Below are 25,921 nucleotides of genomic sequence, written 5' to 3' on the forward strand. Positions count from 1 at the left end.
GACTAATGCTTTAGTATTGATATATGAAATACTTGGTAATTACTGCATATATCTAGTAGTTATTTCGTATGTTGCACTTCCTTTTAGGTGTAAGTAGAAAGCGTGTCTTTGCAGTTTTCAGTCCTTGCATACAGCAGGACCGAACAGTTCTGACCCGTTCAGTCAGGGTCCATATGTTTCACACCTCTGAAATAACCCTCTATATTAAACAGCATCATGTGTATACTATGCCTTATTTACAATAGTAGGAAACCCAGTTGGCTTAAAAAAATCATTCCTGAAAACCAACAGAATATAGAGTGTGTGCATGTGCATGTTTCTCCTTTATCGTATGTTTTAGAGAGCAGGGGAATATAAACTAAAGACTGAGGGAGGGAAACCTTAATGGATTCTGCACCATTAGTGAGCCATCCAGGCTATCTGTGGCAGGCAAATGACACGATCGAGCTGCAGAAACCCCCCTGCAGGACCCCTACTGATGTGAGCCTGGAAACAGAGTGAGCGATAGGGGGAGAGGGAGATGACTGTGTGATTTAATGTAAGGAAGCGAAGCAGCGTTCAAATTGATAAAGAGAGCAAGAGAAGCAGGAACAGAAAGAGAGGAGACAACCGCTGTATGACTGGGGAACAGAGAATCAAAGGGTGGAGTGGAGCGCTGCTACGGCTCTTCTATTCTGTGCATGGGAGGAGAAAGCGGGAAGTTGACAGCTGAAGCTTACCTCAGCAAATACCGCAGCAGATACCAGCCAAAAGGCTACCTCCTCCTCCTCCTCATCCTCCTCCTCCATTGTGCTGTCCGCTTGCTGGGAGAATAAACCATCTGCTCAGCTGCTTCTCTTCATTTTCTTCATTTTCTCTTAGTTCCACTCCCCTTTTACATTTCCCTCCACCCCTTGTTGTTGGGTTTCCACACAGGGATGCGGACTCAGCAGGGCTCGGAGGGGGGCGTGCCGCTGCCAGGGGGCAGTTGTGGTAGTAGCGGCAGTGGCAGCTCTGGGCTGTCACCGGGGTCTGAATCAGACGGCGGGAGCCCAACAGGCAGAGGGGTGGACGGCATGGTGGACGGAGGTCTTGGAGTGGGTGTATGCATGGGTGGAGGTGGAGGTGGAGGAGGAGGAGGCAGCTTGGGCGGCACTTTGAGGGGGGTCCTGTCTCGCTATTGGAGTTTGGAAAGTCTGCACTCCACCACAGGTAAGTGGTAGTGTGTTATTCCGGATTGGATGGGACTGGATACGCTTTGCGTGAGTGCATGTTGTTCCAGCTGTTCAGCTGACACCCACTGACAGTGACGGTGCAGTACTGATATATTTGGGTGGGCCGGCTGCCGGACGCTTTAGTCATGCAGAGAGAGCCAGAAAATGCCAGTAGCTCTGTCTCCTGCTGTGCCCTTTCTTATGGTCTGAAATGTGTGTCCTTGTCTGCCACACAAAGGATCTTAGCTCTGGAAAATGCTTGTTGCACTTAATGCTGCACTGAACTCTCTGGCCTCGGCTGGGATCACTGGAATTGTCTGTCTAAATCACCACTGGTGACATTTGTTTGAAAAGTCCCATATGATGAGACAGGAAGAATGGTTTAACTTTTATGCACACACATTTATCTTTGAGAAATATGAATATTTAACAAAACATAGTTGATTCAAACTGTCAAGGTTCTAATCTGATGTGAGAAATACAATTACAGCTTTAACCTTAGTATACACACTGTGTTTTACTGAAACAAAAGAGTCTCTGATAATAAACCAGGTGTTATCTGTTTTGGTATGTTCAGTATTCTTTGAGGCGACTAAAAATAGTTCAAGACATGTTTAGTAGCCTAAGCATGATTAAAAATATTGACAGTGTTATTAAAGCTTTAGCCCAAAAGTCAGACATGTTTGTTTTTGCATGCACCCGTGTTCCCTGTCATCAGCAGTGTGCGCTCATGCACTTTGTACTGTTGTTAAATGGGGAAAAAGTGTGAAGAGCTAAAAATGAGCTGCTTATGCTGTGGCATGTAGCCGGGCTCTCCCTCTTCAAAATGGCATCGCATTAGTTGTTGTGACTCCCAGATGTTGTCATTGCAGCTTTGTTTTTCCGGCTGTGTGCTTGTGCATGTGTGTATTTGTGTGTATGGCCCAGTTGTTGCTCATGTTGTTCTGGCCTAAATCTGTAAACACAGTGACATTATGGTACACGTCTTCATTATAAGAAAAAAGCCAGCGATGTTTGTGAACTCGCCCTAGACCACCTGGGAAACACCACCAGGTGTTTTAGGCTTTGCTCTAGCTTGGGCAGTGGAGCAGGTTATCTACAAATCAGAAGGTTTGTGGTTTGATCCCTGGCAGCTCCCAGTCTCTAATATCCTAAGATACAAACTGGAGTGGCTCTCTGATGCATCCGTTGGAGTATGAATGTGGGTGAATGTTAGAAGAGAAAAGCATAGAAAGAAAGTGCTTGTATGAATGAGGCAAGCTCTATAAAGGGTTAGGGTTTGAGTGCTCAGGTAGAGCAGAAAGGAGATAATCCGGGGTAATTTAGGAAGAATTTATTGTTACATTTGGGCTTGTTGGTTGACGACTGAATTATTTTTCTTGAAGTATCATGAAGAAATTCAAGAGCTACACAGTATAGAACAAAAGATTTCAAAGACTTTAAAAACCAAACCTGGAGGCACCTTTAACCCTCACGTTGAGTTCATTTGGTGTTAAACAATTTTAAAAAACAACCATCCCATTAAGACTCACCATAAAAAACTATAATATTAGATACATTATCACTACTTGTTGTGTTAGATCTTTGTATCAACTTATGTTCTTGTAAACTTTACAATTTTTGAGCTTCTGTATGTCTCATTAATCTGAGACTTTTGGATTATTTTGACTCTAAGAAGGATCAGTTGAAACACAGTAAACTGGTCATCAGAGAAAACTGTGGCTGAAAGTTTGCATGAATATTTGTTTTGAAACCATTTAAAGTTTTTATAGAGTCACATAAAGCAACACCAGCGTTACTTTTACACCTATTTTACACCAAAGAGCTGACCTGATTGGCTACCTCCTGGACTTTTTTTGGGGGGGAGGTAACAACGGTAAAAACAATAACAATAATAATATTTATATTTATAACAAGGTGCAATAATAATTAATGTGCAATAATAACGGTGTGCAATACACATAACACTTATTCTTCATTTTTTATTACTAAGTTAAGTTACTGTGTTGTGTTGTTTGTGTTGCGTTGTGTTGTATGTAGAGCCGACGTAGGAGAGTTTTCCAATTTCATTGTACTATTGTACTATGTTTGACTGTGCAATGACAATAAAGAGTTATCTTATCTTATCTTATCTTATTTGTGTAAAGAGTAAATTATCCCGAAACCATACTTGCTTCTGACACAGCTTGTGACTTAGGCTACGTTCACACTGCAGGCCAAAGCGCATCAAATCTGATTTTTTTGACCCTGTGCGACCCGTATCCGATCACGGTGTGACAGTGTGAACGGCACAAATCCGATATTTTCAAATCCGATCTGGGTCACTTTCGTATGTGGTACTGAATCCGATACATATCCGATGTTTTAGAAAGCGACTGCTGTGTTAACGGTCATGTCGCATTAAATCCGTCTTTTACGTCACTGACACAAGACAGACGCCAATTATCAGCGCCGGAGAAGCGCCCGGGCGGCATTGTGAACGCTTCCTGGCCATCCCGTGTAGATGATGTGAGTGAAGTTGGCCCCCCCACCGTCTTCAAATCCAACAAAAGTGGTATCAAACGTTTGTGCTGGTTTGTGCTGAAAAATTTTCGTTTGTGCTGCTATCATTTTAAAGATATTAATAAAAATTTCTAGAGGTCATCAGAGGTCAACCAGCCCCCCCACATTAATTAAATCAAACAAAATGGGTGTCAATCAACTGTGCTACGTTTGTGCTGGTTTGTGCTGCAAAAATTGTTGTTTGTGCTGCCTCTGTTTTAAAGATATTAATGAAAATGTAAAGGTCAAAAGGTCAACCAGCCCCCCCACATTACCCAAATCAAACAAAATTGATGTCAAACGTTTGTGCTACGTTTGTGCTGCAAAAATTTTCGTTTGTGCTGCTATCATTTTAAAGATATTAATAAAAATTTCTAGGGATGCAACGATACCAATTTTTTCAAACCGATCCGATACCGATACTTGGATCTGAGTACTTGCCGATACCGAGTACAAAATCCGATACTTCTACCACACACAAGTTAAACTTAACCAGTAGTAAAGAAACTACCCCAGACAACTCTTTAACACAAACGAAACGTTTACTGAACGTAAGGGCAGAGACAAATACTGTACAACACATCCCTTTTTTAAACTCAAATGATATTCCAATTCCTTAACCAAATGAAATACACTGTATAAATGAAATAATTCCCTTTGAAATTATATTAAACAACCCAACTTATGTTATCACCTTTTGGTAAGTGACTCACTAATATACACTCCAAAACACGTTATATAAATCCACTAAACATACAATATTCACACATGGGCCCCACACACACTCACATTCACACTTGTTGCAGGCCTGTTTGTTGCTCACGCCGGACGATGGAGAAAATCCTCTTCTCCCCAGTAAGAGCGCAAAGTCTGACTTACAGTTCCGTTGCTCGGTAGGTCGCCGTTCACCAGTCCCACACTAAATCCACTCCCCTGCGGACCCGATGCTGTCTCTGCTACAGCGCGTTAGCCAGTCACTGTCCAGCTCTCCGACAGTCCATAGCAGCTGCCTCCGTGGCGCAGCCAAGCAGTCCGGGCTAGCCTTTAGCCTCGGCGGTCATGGCTGGAAACACAGTTTTCCACGGACGGTGGTGCGACCGTTGAAACAAAAAGTCACTTCACCCACACTCTGTTGTGAAGCTCTCACACAGTTAGCTTTCTAGTCATACACTCTTTTGTGCAAGTTAACCTCAGTAAAACTAGCCGAGTCTCTCACTTTGGTTCAGCTAACCTCGTGCATCTCTCCATGCAAGGTCCCGTTTTATGCTACCTTCACGGGCCTCCAGAAAATTAGAACTCTGAAAATATTTTAACTCCTTCAGAGTTACATACCATAAAATAATACTTTTATGATTAACGTAACACTTTGATTGCTCTAATTACCTGTATTTACCTTGCGACATATTACAGGGCAAATTATATTCAGGGTAGAGTTACATCACATAACATCAACTGTGAACACCTTATGTTACCGTGGCGTTTAAGTCCATGGGAATTATGAGTATCGGTTCATGGTATCGGTTAACTTTTACGAGTACGAGTACGCACACATTTTACAGTATCGGCACCGATACCCGATACCAGTATCGGTATCGGTGCATCCCTAAAAATTTCTACAGGTCATCAAAGGTCAACCAGCCCCCCCACATTAATGGAATCAAACAAAATTGATGTCAAACGTTTGTGCTGGTTTGTGCTGCAAAAATTTTTGTTTGTGCTGCTATCATTTTAAAAATATTAATAAAATAACGTCTTGATGCGTGCTTAATCATCCAGGTAAGTAAATCCCAAAAGGTTGATTCTGTTCATCTGGACATTTTCAGTTGGAGAAACGTTTCGTCACTCATCCAGGTGACTTCTTCAGTCTCAGCTGACTGCAGGTTTCCCAGATCTTATAAACACATGTGAGTGAAGTTGGCCCCCCTACCTTCTTCAAATCGAACAAAATTGATGTCAAACATTTGTCCTGCAAATTATTTTGTTTGTGCAGATTATGTTTCCCTAATCTTATAAACAGTACTTGTACAGTGAGAGAGATGTTACATCTGTCTTCACTTGCATCCCAGTCATAGAAGCGTTGGAGGTAGTTCATAAGAGATTACAGGATCACCCCAACCTCAGCAACAGGACTGCTCTCAGCACTGATCAGTTGTGTTTGCTTTTGGAACTGTGTCTTAATTCCACCTATTCTGCACAAGGGTCAGTACTACAGGCAGAAACCTAGGTGTGCCATGGGTTCCCACAGGCCCCTGGTCAAAGTCACCAAACCAGTTCGTAAGCAGGTACAGGTGTGGCCAGAAGGGTCCTCAGAGGCACTGCAAGACTGCTTTTCCACCACAGGCTGCCACACACGACAACACCACAGACTTTCAGGAATATACAGAAACTGTCATTGCCTACATCCCAAAATGCATCGATGATGTCACAGAGACCAGGTGTCACAGGTTGCTTAGAGGATCCACTCGCAGGACTCCTGAGTAGCGTTTAAACAGAGACGGTTTATTTACAGATCTTCACCAAGTGTATGTACAGACAGTGCGGGGTTAGTGCTATATACAAGACGTGAGGGGCAGGGGTCCAGGGCTCCAGGGAAAACGGGGAAATCACGCACGCGCTCAGTTCAACCTCTCTCTTCTCCGCTAGCGACCAGTCACTCCTTCCACACTCCACATGGGGAAACACGGGGACGGGGACGGGGAATCTAGGAACAAAGAAACACTCGTTAAGTCTCTGAGACGGAGGCGCAGGAAACTTGAGCTAGACGTGTACTGACTAGAGCCTTCACAACAATCCAGCGTTGAACAGCTGATCTCCTCCTTCTAATATACCAGCTGGTCTGATGAGGCCCAGGTGTTCCCAATCCAGGAAGGCGTGGACCGAGGGCGTGAAGCCGCCATGAGTTCCGCAAAACAGGGAGAGAAGGAGAGGGGGGAGAGGGAAGAAGAGAAGAGAAGGAGGGCTAGGAGTGGAGAGATTCTGATCAGCACCTTGCCAATCCTGCAGGTCGTGACACCAGGACTATCACTGTCCGGGCCAATCAGAAACCATGGCTCACAGGTCAGGTTTAAATGCTCCTAAGGTTGAAAAATGCAAGCCTTCAGAGCCGGGAATTAGGTGAGCCTAAGAACAGCAAGGGCAAACCTGTCACGTGGCATCAGCTACAGCAAAGCTTCAGCGACAGCAGAGATACTTGGAGGCAGTGGCAAGGAATACAAACCATCACAGACTACAAGCCCACTCTGCAGACCGTGGTGACACAATCCCCAGACAGTGTGTGGAGATCCCTTGCCAAAATCAGTACACGCAAAGCTCCAGGTCCTGATAACATCCTTGGACGAGCACTGACGGACTATGCTGTGGAACTCACAAATGTTTTCACAGACATCTTTAACACATCACTAGGGTCAGGCCGCTGTTCCCACATGCCTCAAAGCCTCCACCATCATTACTGTGCCCAAGAAGTCATCTACCTCCTGCTTTAAGGACTACCGTCCTGTCAAACTCACCTTCATCATTATGAAGTGCTTTGAACAGTTAGTCATGCGTCAAATCAAATTATCGCTTTCCCCCAATCTGGATCCATTTGAGTTCGCATACCGGTCAAAACACTCAACCGATGATGGAATTTCAACTGCCCCTTACTCAACCCTCACACATCTGAACACTAGAGACTCATATGTCAGAGTGCTGTTCATAGACTTCAGTTCAGCATCATCATTCCCCAGCAACTCATTCACAAACTGGATCTGCTGGGGATCAGCACCTTGCTGTATAACTGGCTGCCAGATTTCTTGACAGGAAGACAGCAGATAGTACGCCGACAGCAACACCTCCAGCCCAAGAACACTGAATACGGGGCCCCCAAGGATGTGTGTTGAGCCCCTTCTCTTCACTCTGCTGACCCACGATGAGATCTACTACAGGGGTGAAGTTAACCATCTGGCAGAGTGGTACAGCAACAACAACCTGTCCCTGAATGTGGAGAAGACCAACAGTGACTCTACTTCCTCTGCAAACTGAGAAGCAAAAGAGATTCAACCCCCATTATGAGCACCTTCTACAGAGGCACAGTTGAGAGTATCCTCACCAGCTGCATCACTGTGTGGTATGACTCCTGCACTGGGTTCTGCAGGAAAAAATAACAACGGGTAGTGAGAGCAGCTGCACCTGCCTCATCTGGAAGGTCCTCTCCATTACAGGTGACTCCACTCATCCCTTCAGCAGCGTCTTCAGTTTGCTGCCATCAGGAAGGATACTGAAGAGCCTCCGGGCCAGAACACACAGATTGAGAGACAGCTTCATCCATCGGGCTGTCAGGATGCTGACCGTCTCTGAATCGAGAAGGGGGGCCTAAGGGTACATCTTTCGCCATCTTACAATGCTGTGATTGCAGCCATTCCCCACTTTCTGTGAATGGTACTCATGGCCATTCGAGAATCTGTGTCTTTGATTAGTAGTCGTTGATCAATGGTCATAAGAATTTGCATACTAACAATCATGGAACTAACCCCCCAGCCCATTGTTCATTCAGTGGTGCTAGTTTCCTTCACTATGCAAATGTACTGTTTATAAGATCTGGGAAACCTGCAGTCAGCTGAGACTGAAGAAGTCACTTGGATGAGTGACGAAACGTTTCTCCAACTGAAAATGTCCAGATGAACAGAATCAACCTTTTGGGATTTACTTACCTGGATGATTAAGCACGCATCAAGACGTTATTTTATTAAAATTTTTAAAATGATAGCAGCACAAACAAAAATTTTAGCAGCACAAACGTAGCACAAACGTTTGACATCAATTTTGTTTGATTTGGGTAATGTGGGGGGGCTGGTTGACCTTTTGACCTTTACATTTTCATTAATATCTTTAAAACAGAGGCAGCACAAACAACAATTTTTGCAGCACAAACCAGCACAAACGTAGCACAGTTGATTGACACCCATTTTGTTTGATTTAATTAATGTGGGGGGGCTGGTTGACCTCTGATGACCTCTAGAAATTTTTATTAATATCTTTAAAATGATAGCAGCACAAACGAAAATTTTAGCAGCACAAACCAGCACAAACGTTTGGTACCACTTTTGTTGGATTTGAAGAAGGTGGGGGGGCCAACTTCACTCACATGTGTAGATGTTAGTGAAACTGTTGGGAAGACAACGTGAACATTTTCTTTGTACTGTATAATCTGACACTATCCTTTGAAGCACCGCCTCTCTAAAACAGCAATAAGGATCATTATTAGGCCATATGTAAATAACACAATAACTTTATAACTTAAAGCAAAATTGGGAAACGTAAAGTCCGAAGTCTTTATATTAAGGGCCATCAGTCAAACAATACTGTTTGCTCTGGGTCTAAACAGAGCGCGTTGTGTGTGACATCTTCTTTTGCGCATGCGGGCCGCTTTGAGCGTTCACACTAGAGCGCGTTTGCTGTCACATTTTATTTGTAGTGTGAACAAGCAGACAAAAAAAATTGGATTTGATCAAAAAATTGGAATTGAGCATTAAGACCTGCAGTGTGAACGTAGCCTAAGAGCATAGGAGATGAAGGAACTGTCCCTTGAGACCTCCAGTCAGTCTCCAGAACCACAAACCTCTCTTGGTTCTTTCACCAACACTACCTTTGGGTTTTCCAGTATAAACCTGCATGTTCCAAGCATAACATGTCCTGGCATCACATGTTGCAAAACCTTTATGGCATATTTACACTGCTTGCTTGGCATATGCTGTTTGAAAGGGCAGTGTCCACTAAAGCAACCAGGCCGAACCAACCGAACTTCTCTGATCACTGCCATTTTGTCTTGCTGACCCCGACCCAGTCTTCTATCATAGCTGTCAAAGCAAATCACCTGTAACAACATGTACATTTTCTGGAGTGACACGATGGCCTGAAAAATAATCTGACTGGACTCTGCATCCCATAAACTGCTGGTAGAGTCATTTCTGGATCTGTACTCACCACTCAAATCAAACGACTCATGCATGCTTTGGTGCCTTTCTGACTTACCTCCTTCCAATTGTCTTTGTAAAGCTGTTTCCCCTTCAAGTTGGTCAAGTTTACCAAAATGGCTTTGAGTGAGGACTCAGTCCAGAACAGTTCAATGCAGGATGTGATGATCCAGGATACGGCATATTTTGTAGGTCCTGTGGTCATCCTGATGACAGTTTCAGCTGTAAGCCTAACGTGATTCTCAGGTTCCCATTCTTTGACTTGAATGTGAGATCAGCCTTAGCATGGCCATCTTCTTCATCGATGGATTCATCCTCATCAATCGGGTCAGATTATATTCCATGTCAACTTCAGCTTCTGATACTTCCTCATCTAATCCATCCTCATTGTCAGTTTTCTGCTCTCTCTCCTCTTCACAAGTGTGCTGATCAAATATGGAGTAAAGAGCCTCACTTAGTGTATACTGACCTGCCATGATGTTCCCACACAGTGTATGTGAGCAAGGCCTCCTAAAAGCATCATACAGCAAAGCTATGAGAAAAGTTCAATGCTGACACCATGTTGCAACTATGTGTGAGAGCTGCCAACACAGGAGGTGTTCCTGTGGAGGAGAGGCTCTACTGGGCACAGATTCCTGTAGCGGTTGCCAGAGAAACCAAAGTGTTTGTATGTGTAAATATGAGCGTGCACATGCATGCATGCGTGCTTGCGTTTGCCCGTATGACCATCTGAAAGATAGGGATGGACCTGAACTCTGTTATTTACACTAATTATTGTCTCATTGTCTTTCTCTTTTTTACTGTACATTGTATGAACATAAAACAGGTAAAGCTGTGCATAGACAGAAACAAGAAAGAAGGCAACTGGAAAAGATGAAAATAAAAGACAAAAACACAAAGAACAAAGCCAAAACATGTATATGTGTGTTGCATGTCATGCTGTGTGGCTATGAGGATAATAACGACAGGAATAACACTATCACCATTACTATTACTATTACTACTACTAACATTTAATTCAATTCAATTTTCAATTCAATTTTATTTATACAGCACCAAATCACAACAACAGTCGCCTCAAGCTGCTTTATATTGTAAGGTAGACCCTACAATAATACATACAGAGCAAAACCCGACCATCAATGACCGCCTGTGAGCAAGCACTTTGGCGACAGTGGGAAGGAAGAACTCTCTTTTAACAGGAAGTTGAGATGGTATCTGACAAGGATGCCTCCTGGGCTCCTCTGGATGAGGTGTTCCAGACATGTCCCACCAGGGTAGATCCAGGACATGCTGGAGCAATTATATCTGTCGGCTGGCCTGGGAACACCTTGGTGTTCCCCCGGACAAGCTGGAGGAGGTGGCTGCCCCCGTGACCCGGCCCCCGAACAAGCAGAATAGGATGGATGGATTTATATTAAATGTTGATGAATGTAAAACATGGGGGGGTAATTTATGGCCAGGTCAGTGGTGATTCTGTTTTGTTCTGTTCTACATCACTTAGAGCTGCTTTGGGTTGCCCCAGGACCCTAAGGAGGGACCTGTTTATTAGGGAAGGAGGACTCTGATCTAGTTGATTGTTGATGAATCTACATTGGTGACCTGGCTTACCTTCCACTTGGTCCTGGATGTGGTCTAGGTCTAACCCACACAGATACTGAGAAATCAGCAAGAGGAAAAAGAAAGAAGAAAAAAGGGAGAAAGGAAAGTTGAGTTGATTTGAGTTGATTTTGTCCTGTATTTACCTGGGTGAAATGTATAGTGTTTTTATCCAATGGATGACTGACCGTCCAAAACCCAGTCTGTGTAGGTTGAAGTGTCCAGTTAACTTTATCAAAAACCTTTTTTCTGCATCTAATGCTAGTATGATTATTATGGTATGGTGTTTAGCGGTAAGTTATGAAGTTGATTAATCTGTCAGCAGCATTTCTGGTTTAGATGAAACTGGTTTGATCTGGATGGATTCATGTTTTCTTTTTTAGTAGCTAGGGCTTTAGGGATTATTTTATGTCTGTGTTTATTAATAAGGGGGAGCGATATGTTGGATAGTTTTTAGTAGGAGAGTCTTAATATCTCTAGGTATTATTTGTGTCATTACTCTGTGGGATCATGGCAACAGGATTTGGCAGAAGTGTTTATAAAATTCTCCTGGAAATCCATTGTGATTTGTTATTTGGCATTTTAAAGTGCTTTATGGAGTTCATCCATAGTAATAGGTTCATTTAACATGTCTGCTTGCTTTTTGGAAAGTCTGGGTCAATCTAAGTTTTCACTGAAAGTTTTCTATTTTGAGTTGTGGTCATAAGAGTATAGCTGGCTATCAAAGTTTTTAAATATATTAATAATATTGAGAGGGTTTTGAAAAATTCAGTTCAGTAAGTATGACTGAGTGGATTGTTGTAAGGGACTTACTGAGGACAGAGAAAGTGATGCGTGAGAGAGATTGATAGAAAAATAAGTCTCTGGATGGTAACTGGACTGATATAATGCTTTTCTACTCTCCCAGAGTACTCAAAGAGCTCTATACAACATGCCACATTCACCCAGTCACACACATTCTCACAAGCACGTTCGCTATGTTTAGCGCTGTCTAACTACATTCACACTCTGATGGATGCATCGGAGAGCAACTTGGGATTAGTTTCTTGCCCAAGGATACTTGACATGCAGACTGAAGGAGCCAGGAGTTGAACCACCAACCTTCCGATCAGTAGGTGACCTGCTCTACCTCCTGAGCTACAGCCACCCCACTGAAGGGTTGTTTTTCCTCCAGCTGTCATTAAGACTATAATGAAGTATTGTTTTATTATATTTGTGGAACGCCAAATTCTTAAGCTACCAGGTTAGTGTGACTGGTCGAGTGTGGGATTGATAACTGTTTTGAAATCTCCGGCAATGATGATGTTTGTTGAATTCCACTCTAATGAAAATAGGTTGTAAGAGAAAGATGGGTCATTATTGTTGGGGCCATACATTGTGATTAGTGTGAATGCTTTATTTTCCTAACCTTCCACCTGGATCAATATGAGACATATTATGGACAGAGGTAATATGTTTATTCATAAGTATACATACTCCTAGCTGTTTACTACTGTATGAATTGAACTTATTTATTTAAAAGGGACAGTGCATATTAATGAACATATATCAATGTAAATATGCCAGATTTAGCCAAAAGGCTACGTATGGCTATGTTGAAGAATATATTTTGTACTTTCAGACTTTGGATTTGTGATTGTGTTAACTGAGTGTCTTGTAAGACACAGCATTTAGTTTGATTCGCTGGGTGATTATTTTGGCTCTTTTCACCTGGGTCCTGATGCCAGGTTGGTTCATCATTACTTGTTAAGTTTTATATTGTCATGTATTTTAAAAGGAGACGTGTGACTGAACAGATGTGTGTGAGAGCATAGATGTGATTGAGTGTGTGTCTGAGACATGACCAGACAGACATACAAACACATGTAAAGGACATGAAAACAAAAAAACAAAAGAATAAGGTGACTGCAGAGTTCATATGGGATGGGTTAATTATGATGGTTGGGTAGAAAAGTCACAGCGTAATGTTGGAGAGACAGTACAGCTGTCCTTCATTGTATCATTCATTCACTGTGATATTTGCACCTTCATTGTCCTGTCTGTGTTTTTTCATAATGGAGGATTTATTTCCAGATGAAACTGATCGTGAGTTCTCAGTTCTCAGTTCCTTCGATGAGTTGTTAATGTTTGTAATGTTCAGATTTAGCGATGATGGGTCGAGGTGTTTATCTGGACAGGATTCTAGATGATGAAAAGTGATCGGATTCACGGTGTCTGGTGGAAGTTTAAGTTGCGATCAGGGCCTCAGGATTGTCTGGGGAATTTTCTGGAATCCCACAGAAAGTCAGATTTTTGCTCATGCTTCTTGTTTCTATAGTTTCAGTATAGTTTCTTTTAGGGGTGGAGCCGAACCAGAATACGGTATTCGGAAAGGCACGAATGTCTGTTTTTTTTACGAATACTTATTTCGAACAAATACTTTAAAAAATATTTTTATTTGGGAACAAGAAAAACTTTATATAAAAAAGCTGAGTTTCCTTATGAGACCGCAGTGCATGACTGGATGAGTGAGTGAAGTGTGAAAGCAACAGAGAGGCTCGGCTGAGCGGAAAAGGACTGAACTGCATCACTATTTTTGTTGAATAGGTTTTTTTGTACCTTAACTAGTTTTATTTTGTTGTATTTATCCGCGCCACCTTACAGGCCGGTCCGTAAAAATAATGTCGGACATAAACCGGTCCGTGGCGCAAAAAAGGTTGGGGACCGCAGAATTAGACAATAGGCTGTTGACAGAGTAACGTTAAAGTTCGATTTAAAAGGATATTGTTTTATCCTTTTAAATCGAACTTTGTGTACTTGTTTCGAATTGTATGGACTTGTGGGAGTTATATGGTACATATAAGTTACTCTGTCTTTTGCAGACAGCAAGATGTAGACTATAGGCTAGTTAACCTTAGCATAGCTTCCTGTCACTCATTAACGTAGCTGAAACTCCCCACATGGATTTGGGCAACCAAATAGAAAAGAGTGAGTCTCTTGGTCCTCCACCAGCCAGAACAACTTGATCAAGTTCTGTGTGGAAGCATTTTACAGTCAGTGCTGCAGATAAACCCAAAGTGATATGTAATGTGTGCCAAAGTCAAATCAGCAGAGGGAGATATATCAAACATCTTAAAGCATCCTCTCCTGGTACTGTCTGCCAACCCCCCCACAAGCACCAATTCATCATCACAGCCTTGTTCTGCCCCTGCAAGTCAGTTTCACTGTCTGTTCAGCGTCCTCCAACAAGGACGGGTGGTGGGGTTAATATTATTCACAATGGTATTTTATTAGTTGGTTTAACCATGGATGAGTCGATGGCTGTTGTTATTTTCTTTTCAATGATGTTCCTTGTTACATGTTCATTGCTGGATTTATGCAAAGATATCAGCTAATACTGCATATCCATAATTATTATGATGGATATAATTAAAGAATACTTGCACTATAACATTGATTAGAAGTGTAATGCAAAAAACTGGATTTTTATGCCCATTTTGAATTTTACTCGAATACAAATACAAATACAAATACCGGCTGCTTTGCACATCTCTAGTTTCTTTCATTGTTTTGTTTTTATGATGCTTTTATGATGGTTTGGAGGGAGTTATTCGACTGTTCAAGTTTATCAGTGTACTTGAAATTCAAACCATTTATTTCCTATGACTGGTCACTTTTGACTGAGAGCATCAGGAGCGTGCAAATGCTGAATAAAACACAAGATTGTGTGCAAATTAATACCATTTATTTTCTCTGTTGAAATCATCTTTGTGGACAAAGTTATGAAATCTTAGGTCAGTTTGATGAAAGTACTTACATTTTTCAGAAATAACATTTTTTAAATGGTCAGATTTGACGGGAACACAACACGAGCTAGACTAAAGTATGACTGAAGTATGTTACTCCCACAGAGTGGCGTTCAGGTGGAGAGGAAATTGAGTCTTACTAATTTAGAAGACAATTTAGCCTGGAGAAATAGTTTGCTGCTTTATAGAAAAAAAAGAAAAAAAAAACTCTCTGTGAAGCCAGACAATTTCCTAATATTCTCACTGATTGAAGAAAATAAGAACAACCCCAGGTTTCTCTTCAGCACTGTAGCCAGGCTGACAAACAGTCAGAGCTCTACTGAGCCAACAATCCCTTTAGTGTTAGCTAGTAATGACTTCATGAACTTCTTCACAAATAACACTTTAAACATTAGAGAAAAAATTACTCAAAATCATCACGTTACATCACAGATGTAATATTATCTACAGCTACTTTTAGTACCATCGATGTTAAGTTAGACTCTTTTTCTCCAATTGATCTTTCTGAGTTAACTTCAATAATTACTTCCTCCAAACCATCAACGTGTCTTTTAGACCCCATTCCTACAAAACTGCTCAAAGAAGTCCTGCCATTAATTAATTCTTCGATCTTAAATATGATCAACCTATCTCTAATAATCGGCTATGTACCACAGGCCTTCAAGCTGGCTGTAGTTAAACCTTTACTTAAAAAGCATCTCTAGACCCAGCTGTCTTAGCTAATTATAGGCCAATCTCCAACCTTCCTTTCATATCAAACATCCTTGAAAGAGTAGTTGTCAAACAGCTAACAGATCATCTGCAGAGGAAAGGCTTATTTGAAGAGTTTCAGTCAGGTTTCAGAGCTCATCACAGCACAGAAACAGCTTTAGTGAAGGTTACAAATGATCTTCTTATGGCCTCTGACAGTGGACTCATCTCTGTGCTTGTCCTGCTAGACCTCAGTGCTGCGTTCGATACTGTTGACCATAATATCCTATTAGAGCGATTAGAACATGCTGTAGGTATTACAGGTACTGCACTGCAGTGGTTTGTATCATATCTATCTAATAGACTCCAATTTGTTCATGTAAATGGAGAGTCCTCTTCAGACACTAAGGTCAATTATGGTGTTCCACAGGGTTCAGTGCTAGGACCAATTCTGTTTACATTATACATGCTTCCCTTAGGCAGCATCATTAGAAGACATAGCATAAATTTTCACTGCTATGCAGATGACACCCAGCTCTATCTATCCATGAAGCCAGGTAAGAGTCATTTTTGACCTGGATATGTCCTTCAATGCACATGTTAAACAAACATATAAGACTTTCTTCTACTTAAGTAATATCTCTAAAATGAAAAATAGCCTTTCAAACAGTGATGCTAAAAAAATGGTACATGTATGTATTACTTCTAGGCTGGAATACTGTAAGTCATTATAATCAGAATGCCCGAAAAACTCCCTGAAAAGACTTCAGTTGATTGCTTTCGCAAATTGCTGCAGCAAGACACTAGAAAGAGAGAGCATATTTCAGGAGAAATTGGCTCCTCCTTCTTGGCTGCCTGTTAAATCCAGAATAGAATTGATTCTGGACAGCCTTCCAGTTTGGATTAAGGAGACAGACACCCTTACTACTTTTGAAATTAGGATTAAAACATTTCTTTGTGATAAAGTATATAGTTAGATCAGGTGACTCTGGATCCTCCCTCAGCTAAGCTTCATGTGGATTGGATGATGATTATACGCTACTGTGAATTCCTATTGCCAGTATTTGGCCCCATAAGTGTGACCTAATATTTGCACATAGATGTCTCCAGACTCATGCTGGACACATCTATCCATCTAAGTTTGGTGGGCTGCCACGACTACGTCTTTTGATGAAAACTCAAAAGCTCTAGGAGGAGTTCGTTCCTGAAATTGGTGAAAAATGCTGCCAAAATTACACATTAAATTCAAAATGACTGACTTCCTGTTGGATTTAGGATATGACTGACATAGACAATGTATCTTTGAGTTACAGCAATTTAGTCTTTAATGGCGAAATATTGAAAGTTGTCTCTAGGGTAATGCCCTTTGGCGAAAACTCACCGTTGAGGGCTTTGTATGTGAATAGAGGGATTTTGAAGTGATATTTCTCCCTGGGTACGTGAGAATTATAATCGCTCTTCCTAGTTTGTATTAATACTCTTGCTGTGGTGTTTCAGATCAACTGGATGCTTTTCATGGATCAACTTTTAGGACAAAATGTCAGTAAGGAAATACAATATCCCAGCTTAGAAGTAAAGCAAAGATCAGTTATTCAACATCAGTCAACTTTAACATGATTAACATGTGCAAATTAAAGCAGCAACTTCTAGAGATTTATTGGCATTGAATTCATGGTCAAAAATGACTCAGAGCTTCCTTGGAGGCCAAAGTAATGCTATCCACAGACCAAAGGATGATTTAGCTCATAGTAAGTGTTTATACTAGAGTTGCTAGAAAGGACTGAGGACAGAGCTCTATGCCCCCAGTTTCTTTATGGGCTTTGTATTGTTGAAAGGGCCATGCACAAAGTGCTGACACAAAATTAAACCTTTGTGACTCTTTAAATCCCAAATTAGAATTTATACTGCAGTTTTGAGATTTTTTTCCACTTGTGTCAAGGGTCCTCCAAACCAGAGACACAAAGCCCTGACCTAAACCTTACTTTTCATACCTGGTTGGAATATATTCTGATGCCTAACTCTAAACCACTTTTACCAATCTGACCTGTTTTCTTCTTGTACGTACCCTGTGCTTTACTACCCCAATGAAAATAAAATCTCTTAAAATGCCAGAACAGAGGTTGTGTGCAAACAAGTCTTTGTCCGATCTTTGCACTCATTCTCTTCTTTTGTGTCCCTGTGAATTAAAGTAATGCCAGGTGGCAACAGTATGGCACACTGTAGCATCCAAGCACACACTGGCAACTGTTCTCATCCATGAGCAAGTGAGGGGAAGGGGAAAGGATGTCTAAAAGCATCCATCACAAAAATGGGAGGCATGGTGCTTTCTGGGAAATAGGTCAACATTAAAACAGCCATTTAGCCTGAGGTCTTTTTGTGCACTACTTATTCTGAAGTTACTTATCTTAGAGAATGATGAGGGGACAGTGGACACAAAGAGATAAATGCATCAGTCTTCTTAGTTTTGTTCATTTGTTACCTATTCTGTTATTACTTCAGATGGTCGGGGCGACCAAACTCACATTTACATTACAGTAGAATGTGATATAGATAATGTAAACAGCATATATTCAGTAGCTATTTTAACCGAGTCTTACTTTTCTCCATGAGATCTGGTTGAGCCCATTTAGTTGCTGATTAAATGAATCAGTCTCTCCAAAAGTACGTGTCTGCTATGGCTAATTACCATTAATGTAGTTATAGCTATAGTATAGCTTTAGCATAGCTATATAAACTTAAGTTGTCTGCTATTTAATATGTTATTTTTAACTGGTACAGTCAAAGACACGAAAGTGTTTTTTATGACATGCCATATTCAGTTGCTTGCTTTTCATTTTACACGTTTAATCATGTAATAGGTGTAGGATTTACAAGGTGTTCTGTGACTCTGCTCATTAAAAAAAATAACAGATTTTCACTTTCAAAATCTTCTCTTTGGGTAGGTCTGTATGTCTGCACAGCTGGTATTTTTAGTTTTTAGTTCTGCCCAATTGTAAATAGATACACTTTATGTGTTTTCCTCCATTGTGTCCAACTGTTGGACACAAACTGAAAACTATTCTTCTTTTGAGTCACAAACAATTAAGGTGGGCTCTATGAACATCTTTTATTGTGTTTTAGTCTATCGCCCTCCTGGCCCTGCTACTGAGTTCTTAAAGGATTTTGTGGACTTCTTATCTTCTATTATCAAGCTGGAGAAAGTTTTAATTTTGGGATTTTAACATTCATATTGATGATGCCTCATCTAACTCTGCAGCTGAACTTTTATCTATATCTGAGTCTTTTAACTTTGTCCAACATGTTTCTGGTCCAACCCATTCAAAAGGCCATATCTTGGACCTTGTCTTTTCCTTGGGCCTCAACATTGGCAGTGTGTTTGCTGAGGATGTACATCTGAGTGATCATAACTGTATCTTTGTTGGACTCAGTTTTAGCTCTAAACAAACGCCTGTGAAGTTAAAAACTCATAGACGCATAATAACTGAGACTACTGCTGAGAGGTTCTCCATTATATTTGACAGTTCTTTACTTTTTACTGGAAATAATGTAAATACTCTCTTTCAGTCCTTTTAATAGGGAATGCACATCCATCTTGGATCAAGTGGCACCTATTAAAACTTAAGGAGAATATGCCGCAAAACGGAACGACTATGGAAGAAAACCAAACTTGAAGTACACAGGCTCCATCTTCAAAATCTCATGCTCTCCTTAAATAACACGGTGAAAACTGTTAGATCTGAAGATTTTTCTAGACTCATAATCAAAAACAAGAGAAATCCCAAGTTTCTTTTTGACAAAGTCAGTGCTATTTGCTGTGTCCCAAAACGTCGGCTGCATCCTTCGGAGGACCCGGCCTTCACGGGTTCACGTGGGCGCGGCCCTTCAAGACCGAGAAGGCCGGAAGTGCGAGGCTTGTGAAATGGGACGGTCTAGCCTTCACATTTGCGTCACCAGCTGTTCCCGCCCTTACCACTTCTCCCCGCCCTTACCGCTTTCTCCCCCTCGGTGAAATAATGGATATCATTGAACCTACCCGATGGATTAATAATCTAATAATCTAATAACTTTGATCTCAGGCAAACCGATTTACTCCGGAACAAATAAAACACCGAAAAAGGAAAACAATTACATTTTTAAGTTATCCGAGTGACTTATATATCATGTTTAACCTGAGTAGTGAAAAAGCGGGGGTCTGAAAACGATGAAGCCGGGAGTCCGCTGCTCTCGCCGGCTGTGTGACCATTGAATCCCCCGGTTTGCTATCGAGCTGGTGGGTAACAGACGTCTCAGAAAACCTTGGCACACTTTTGCAAATATGTGATGTCTTGATAAACCAAGCTGATATTTGAAGTTTACACAGCTACTTTCTCGCCTGAAAATATGTTAAACGTTTATTTTGTGACCCAGAAAGATTAATAAGACTAATTTTAAAACTTAGTAGCGGCCGCCATTGTTGGCAGCTGAAATTTGGCTGGACCGCGCTATGAATTCTGGGATATGGTGGGCCACGAAGGACACACCCAACCCATCCTTCAAATTCGGGGAAATGAAGGACGCATTTGTCGGCCGCATTTGAAGGAGTCGACAAATTGGGACAGCCTTCGTCGCCTGGCTGTGACGTAATCGGCCTTCAAATGCGGCCTCCGGAGGATGCAGCCGACGTTTTGGGACACAGCTATTGTCTCCCCAGATGTGGTACCTTTATATGGACACTCTAAAGTAGATAGTAATAAACTCCTCCGATTTTTTGTTGACAAGATTAAAGAAATCAATGCTAAAATTTCCCCAAAGCTTTCTTGTTCTCCGAGTCAGGCACTCCCTTTGCACTCCTGGTCGACTTTTACAGCTGTAACATATGATGAAATAGCAGCCCTGGTGGACAAAATGAAGCCATCCTCAAGCCCCTCAGATTTTATCCTTTTCATCAATGCTTTTGACATCATTGGTCCTTGGGTTGTGAACCTTTTTAATGTTTCTCTTCAGACTGGGGTGTTCCCCAGCTTTTTTAAACATGCCATTGTGGAACCAAGGCTCAAAAAACCCAACCTGGACCCAACACTACTTCAAAATTTAAGACCTATCTCCAAACTCCCATTTATGTCAAAACTCCTTGAGAAGGCAGTAGCTGTCCACCTCACGGCATACTTGGAGAAATATAACATCTATGACCGTTTCCAATCTGGGTTCCGTAAAGTGCATTCCACTGAGACAGCACTACTGAAAGTTACCAATGATATTATGATGTCAGCAGACTCCGGAGAATACACAGTCCTAGTCTTGTTAGACCTTACCTCAGCCTTTGATACAGTCAACCATACCATCCTGATAAACAGACTGAGAGACCTGGTTGGGATGTCTGGCTCTGTTCTAGACTGGTTTTCATCTTATATATCTGAAAGGAGTTTTAGTGTCTGCAAACCAGATCATGTTGGAATCTACAGAGTTGTTGTGTGGAGTTCCTCAGGGCTCTGTGCTGGGACCTATTCTGTTTTTAATATACATCCTTCCTTTAAGCCAGATAATACAGCAGTTTCCTGAAGTATCTTATCATCTTTTTGCTGACGATATTCAGCTATATTATTCTTTTAAGCCTGCTGAAGCTCATAAGCTCTCCAATCTGATTGACTGTTTAACCAACATTAAACAATGGTTGAACAATAATTGCTTACAGCTAAACCCGGCCAAAACAGAAACTTTAATTATTGCATGAGACAGTGCAATACCTGATATTAAACAGCGACTGGGTGACTTCGGTTCTTCACAGAAACATAACCTTAGAAACCTGGGTGTTATTTTTGATGAAGCTTTTTCTTTGGAGGGACATTTAAATCAGATACTAAGAACCTGCTTTTTTCACTTGAGGAACATTTCTAAACTTAGATCCATCGTGTCAACAAGTGAGCTCGAGATGATAATACATGCTTTTATCGCTACAAGACTCGACTACTGTAACAGCCTGTTTACTTGTCTAAACATGAAAGGGCTAGCTCGTCTACAGGTTGTTCAAAACTCTGCAGCAAGGCTACTGACCCGCTCGAACAAGGGAGCTCATATGACCCCTGTTTTAAAGTCGCTGCACTGGCTACCAATCAGATTCAGGTTCCATTTTAAAATTCTAGTTTTAACTTTTAGAGCATTACAGGGACAGGCCCCCCCCATATTGCCGATTTGATTCATACATATACCTCCACTCGTAACCTGAGGTCATCAAGCCAAAACCTTTTAGTGGTCCCCCACACTCGTTTTAAAACCCGAGGGGACCAATCTTTCCAAGCTGTTGCACCCAGACTGTGGAATGCACTTCCCCCATTTCTACGGTGTTTGGACTCAGTGGAGACCTTCAAAAAGCAGCTAAAGACATTTTTATTTCAAAAAGACCGGGGTTTTTATCATGTATTTATGACTGTATTGTGTTTTTACCTTGTAAAGCATTTTGTGACACATGTCTGTGAAAGGTGCTATATAAATAAACTTTACTTACTTACTTACTTACACAACCCCATAAAACTTACAAAAAAGTGAGAAGGATGCTCCTGGTCACACTCCTGAACTAATGTGTCACTGACATAAGCTGACTGCTGTCTGTTTTGTGTGGTAGTGTGTGTTCTTGGGTCAAAAACACAAATGTTTATATTCATGTGATCAGAGCAGGACTTTTGCAGAGTGATAAAAAAATAGCCAAGCTTTAAAAAGGATGTATTCAATGAATTCATTTTTACTTTTTCACTTTTATGAAGGTTAAAACACTAAAATTCAAACCACTGTATTTGATTTGAGAGAAGTGAGCCAATGAGTCAGTAAGCCTGACTTTCCAAGCATCTCTGGCAGGAGGGTCCCCTATCCCCCACAAGACATGCAATATCTGCTCTGGTTTCCAGGCCGGCTGAGGCTCTGCTGGTCCCTGCACCAGTTCCAGCTCCTCGGGTGGAGACAGCAGTTGCCCAGCCTTTGCCGGTGCCTGTTCCAGCTCCCATGGTCAGAGCAGCTGTGACCCAGACTTCTTATACACTCCTCCTCGCATGGGAGTGGCTGGTGTCCGGTCTGCTCTGCCACCCATGCTGGTCCCTGAGGTGAGGCCCACCAAGACACAGTCGACCTCCGCACCTATACCTACTCCTCGGCACCAGAGGATTTCTGTGCACGTTTACGCTGCCATCGACCGCCTGCCAAGCCGCCTGAGGGTTGTTGTTGTCCACGTCCAGTGCGGCCTGCTCGTCCATGTCCAGCACACTGTTGCTGGCCACTTTCCAGGCTGTCAGCTGAGGAACTTATCCATTGGGTGGCTGTAGCTCAGGTGGCAGAGCAGGTCAGCCACTAATCAGAAGGTCGGTGGTTTGATCCCAGGCTGCCTCCTGGCTGCATGCCAAATATCCTTGGGCAAGATACTAACCCCATGTTTGCCTACTGGTGGTGGTCAGAGGGCCCGGTGGCGCCAGTGTCCGGCAGCCTCGCCTCTGTCAGTGCGCCCCAGGACAGCTGTGGCTACAATGTAGCTTGCCATCGCCAGTGTGTGAATGTGTGTGTGAATGGGTGAATGACTGAATGTAGTGTAAAGCGCTTTGGGGTCCTTAGGGACTGAGTAAAGCGCTATACAAATACAGGCCATTTACCATTTACCATCATGGGTGGCCACCTGAACAGTGTAATCGCTTACTCTTTCCACATGGCCAACCTCCGGACCTCTTTAGTTATGGACTCTTGTGCTGCCAACATTCGGGTCGGTCCCCTGAACTGTGTTCTTGGGACTCTGTTTTGTTTCCTGTTTTTCTTTGTTCAGTGTGTTTAGTTTTACTCTTCCCCTGTGATGTCGTTATGTTCATTTGTGTCAGCTGTTTCCCTGTGTGTTTCTACTTCCCCTGATCACCTCCTGTGTGTATTTAATCTGTTTGTTTTCATACATTCCTTGTTAGGTCATCTGTTGTTTCTTGCCATGTTTCCAGGTTTCATGTCCAGGTTTGTTTAGGTTCATGTCAGGGTTCTTCATGTTGTTTTTTAGTTCTCCCAGTTTAGGTTAATATTTAGTTTTGCATCAGTTTGCCTTGCCTGTTGTTTGCACCTTTTTTAAATCAGCCTTATTAAACGGCTAGCCTTTTGTTAATATCAAGTTTTGTTCTACGTTCTTTTGTGTATGCATTTGGGTCTACTATTCACAATTCACACAGTCCGAGTACAGTCTGATACCAACTGTATACAGTCATACAGTCGGTACCTATCAGCTGCCTCTGAAGTCCCACAGGCTACCCAGGCCCGATAGGACTCCTGGTGGCTCCCTTTACCTCTGGTGTCCACCATTTGGTTCGGGGGTTACCATCACGACAGGCACCAACCACCTTGCAGCCGCAGCTCAATGCAGTGGCTTTGACAAGGAGGTGCTGAACATGGTCTATTCAGACTCAATGTCCCCATTCTGAATGCTGTTGAAGCTCTGCTGGAGGTGGGCATTGAAGAACTCGCGGACCGGTGCATTCTCAGTGTACCCTCACTGTACGTTTAGGTGCACCAGGTCTGTACAGTATCCTCTCCCACCACCTGATCCAACTCACCACCATGTGGTGATCAGTTGACAGCTCAACCCCTCTCTTCAATCATGTGTCCAGAACATATGGTCCCAGATCTGATGACTGAGGCCTAGAGTGTCCTTATGGACACCTTCATATTCAAACATGGTGTTCCTTATAGACAAGTTGTGGTTTGCCCAGAAGTCCAGTAACAGAACAACGCTTGGGTTCAGATCTGGGAAGCCGTTCCTCCAAGTCACGCCCCTCCAAGTCTCACTGTCGTTGCCCAGGTGAGCGTTGAAGTCTCCCAGTAGGACAACAGAGTCCCCAGGTGGAGCACCCTCAAGCACCCCACCCAGTGACTCCAAGAAGGCCGGGTACTCTGAACAGTCACCCACTTATACCTCCAGGATAAGTGGGTGAAGATAGGGACTTCACCAAACTAGAAGAGGATGTTCTAGCAAAATGCTAAACTAGCCAAATCTCCACAACAGCTGCCCATTGTGGACCGTAGTAGATCACAACTGCAGCCTCTCTCCAGTGTAGAAATACTTCCTTCCAACCTCACCATTTAGGAAAGGAGGCTATCACATCCTTGAATGAAGACCAAAGCATGACCATACTACCAGCTGTCAAAGGTGGTACACCATTCTTCTCAACTCAACCTATTATCACGCCTCAGTGGGCCTACTCAGAAGTTTATCTACCTGAATGTTAGATGTGCTGGTACTTGTATAGTGTTTTTCTAATCTGAGCACTCAAAACACTTTATTATTAGCCTCATTCACCCATTCACGTGCACCTTCATATAAGTGCCTGTGTTTTCAATGCCTAAGTGCTTTTGACGTAACATTCACGTACTTGCACTCCAATTAATGCAGTGGGGGCAACTCAGGATTGAGTATCTTGCCCAAGGATACTCTGACATGTAGAGTAGAGGAGCTAGGAATCGACCACCTTCTCTACCTCCTGAGCCACACCCACCCAATGAAGGGATCATAGGCTCTGTAATGAACCAGTAAACTGTGTCTGGGTCCCATCATATGGTTCTAAACTGCAGCATATTGCAGTTTTTTATTTAATAAAAAATAGCTAATGTCACAGGTCCATCAGTAATGTGTGTCTGATTTATTTCTCCATATATTTTTTTTAGTACTGTTGTTTGATGTAAAGGTTGCATGACACCACCTGGTCTAGTTGTTGGACAACTAACACTCAAGTGGCTTTTAGTGGTCTTCTGCTATGTGGATTTCGCTTTTGGTTGCAATCTGCACAGTCATACAGACAGATTCCACCTCACAGACACACCACCATCAACTATCAATATACTGTCACTCACCTCTCCATGTCTTCAACTCAGCTAGAAAATTATCCGATTGGACAGTGTGATCTTCAGTAGAGAAAAAGAGTCCTAGTGTTCCCTTCACTAGACCCAATGATTTTTGCATGATATTCAGATTTAGAGCATCCTTATACTGGCACATGTGTTCTGTTAAATATTCTTATGAACAACAGGACCAGTCTTTGTATAAAGACCTTCCAGGCAGCAACCTTTAGTTTTAAGTTGAGGCAGTTCTGGGGTGAACCAGAGTTCAGTCTTCTGTATACTTTTGCTCCTTTTTTGGGGTGAAGCCTTCTGTGTAGTAAAACACCATTTCATCAGG

General features: G+C 42.2%; 1 protein-coding gene across 1 annotated transcript in view; it reads left to right on the forward strand.

Annotated features, from left to right (window-relative positions):
• Nucleotides 1–292: 292 nt before the first annotated feature.
• arhgef4 (Rho guanine nucleotide exchange factor (GEF) 4) overlaps nucleotides 293–25,921 on the forward strand; it is a 91,407-nt gene continuing 65,778 nt past the window's right edge. The window contains exon 1 of the mRNA XM_031739596.2: nucleotides 293–1,191. Within this exon, the coding sequence (XP_031595456.1) occupies nucleotides 918–1,191 (274 nt within the window). The 5' untranslated portion in view covers nucleotides 293–917. The remainder of the gene's footprint in view (nucleotides 1,192–25,921) is intronic.

The sequence above is a fragment of the Oreochromis aureus genome, linkage group 9 (genome assembly GCF_013358895.1).
Source record: "Oreochromis aureus strain Israel breed Guangdong linkage group 9, ZZ_aureus, whole genome shotgun sequence".
NCBI lineage: Eukaryota > Metazoa > Chordata > Actinopteri > Cichliformes > Cichlidae > Oreochromis > Oreochromis aureus.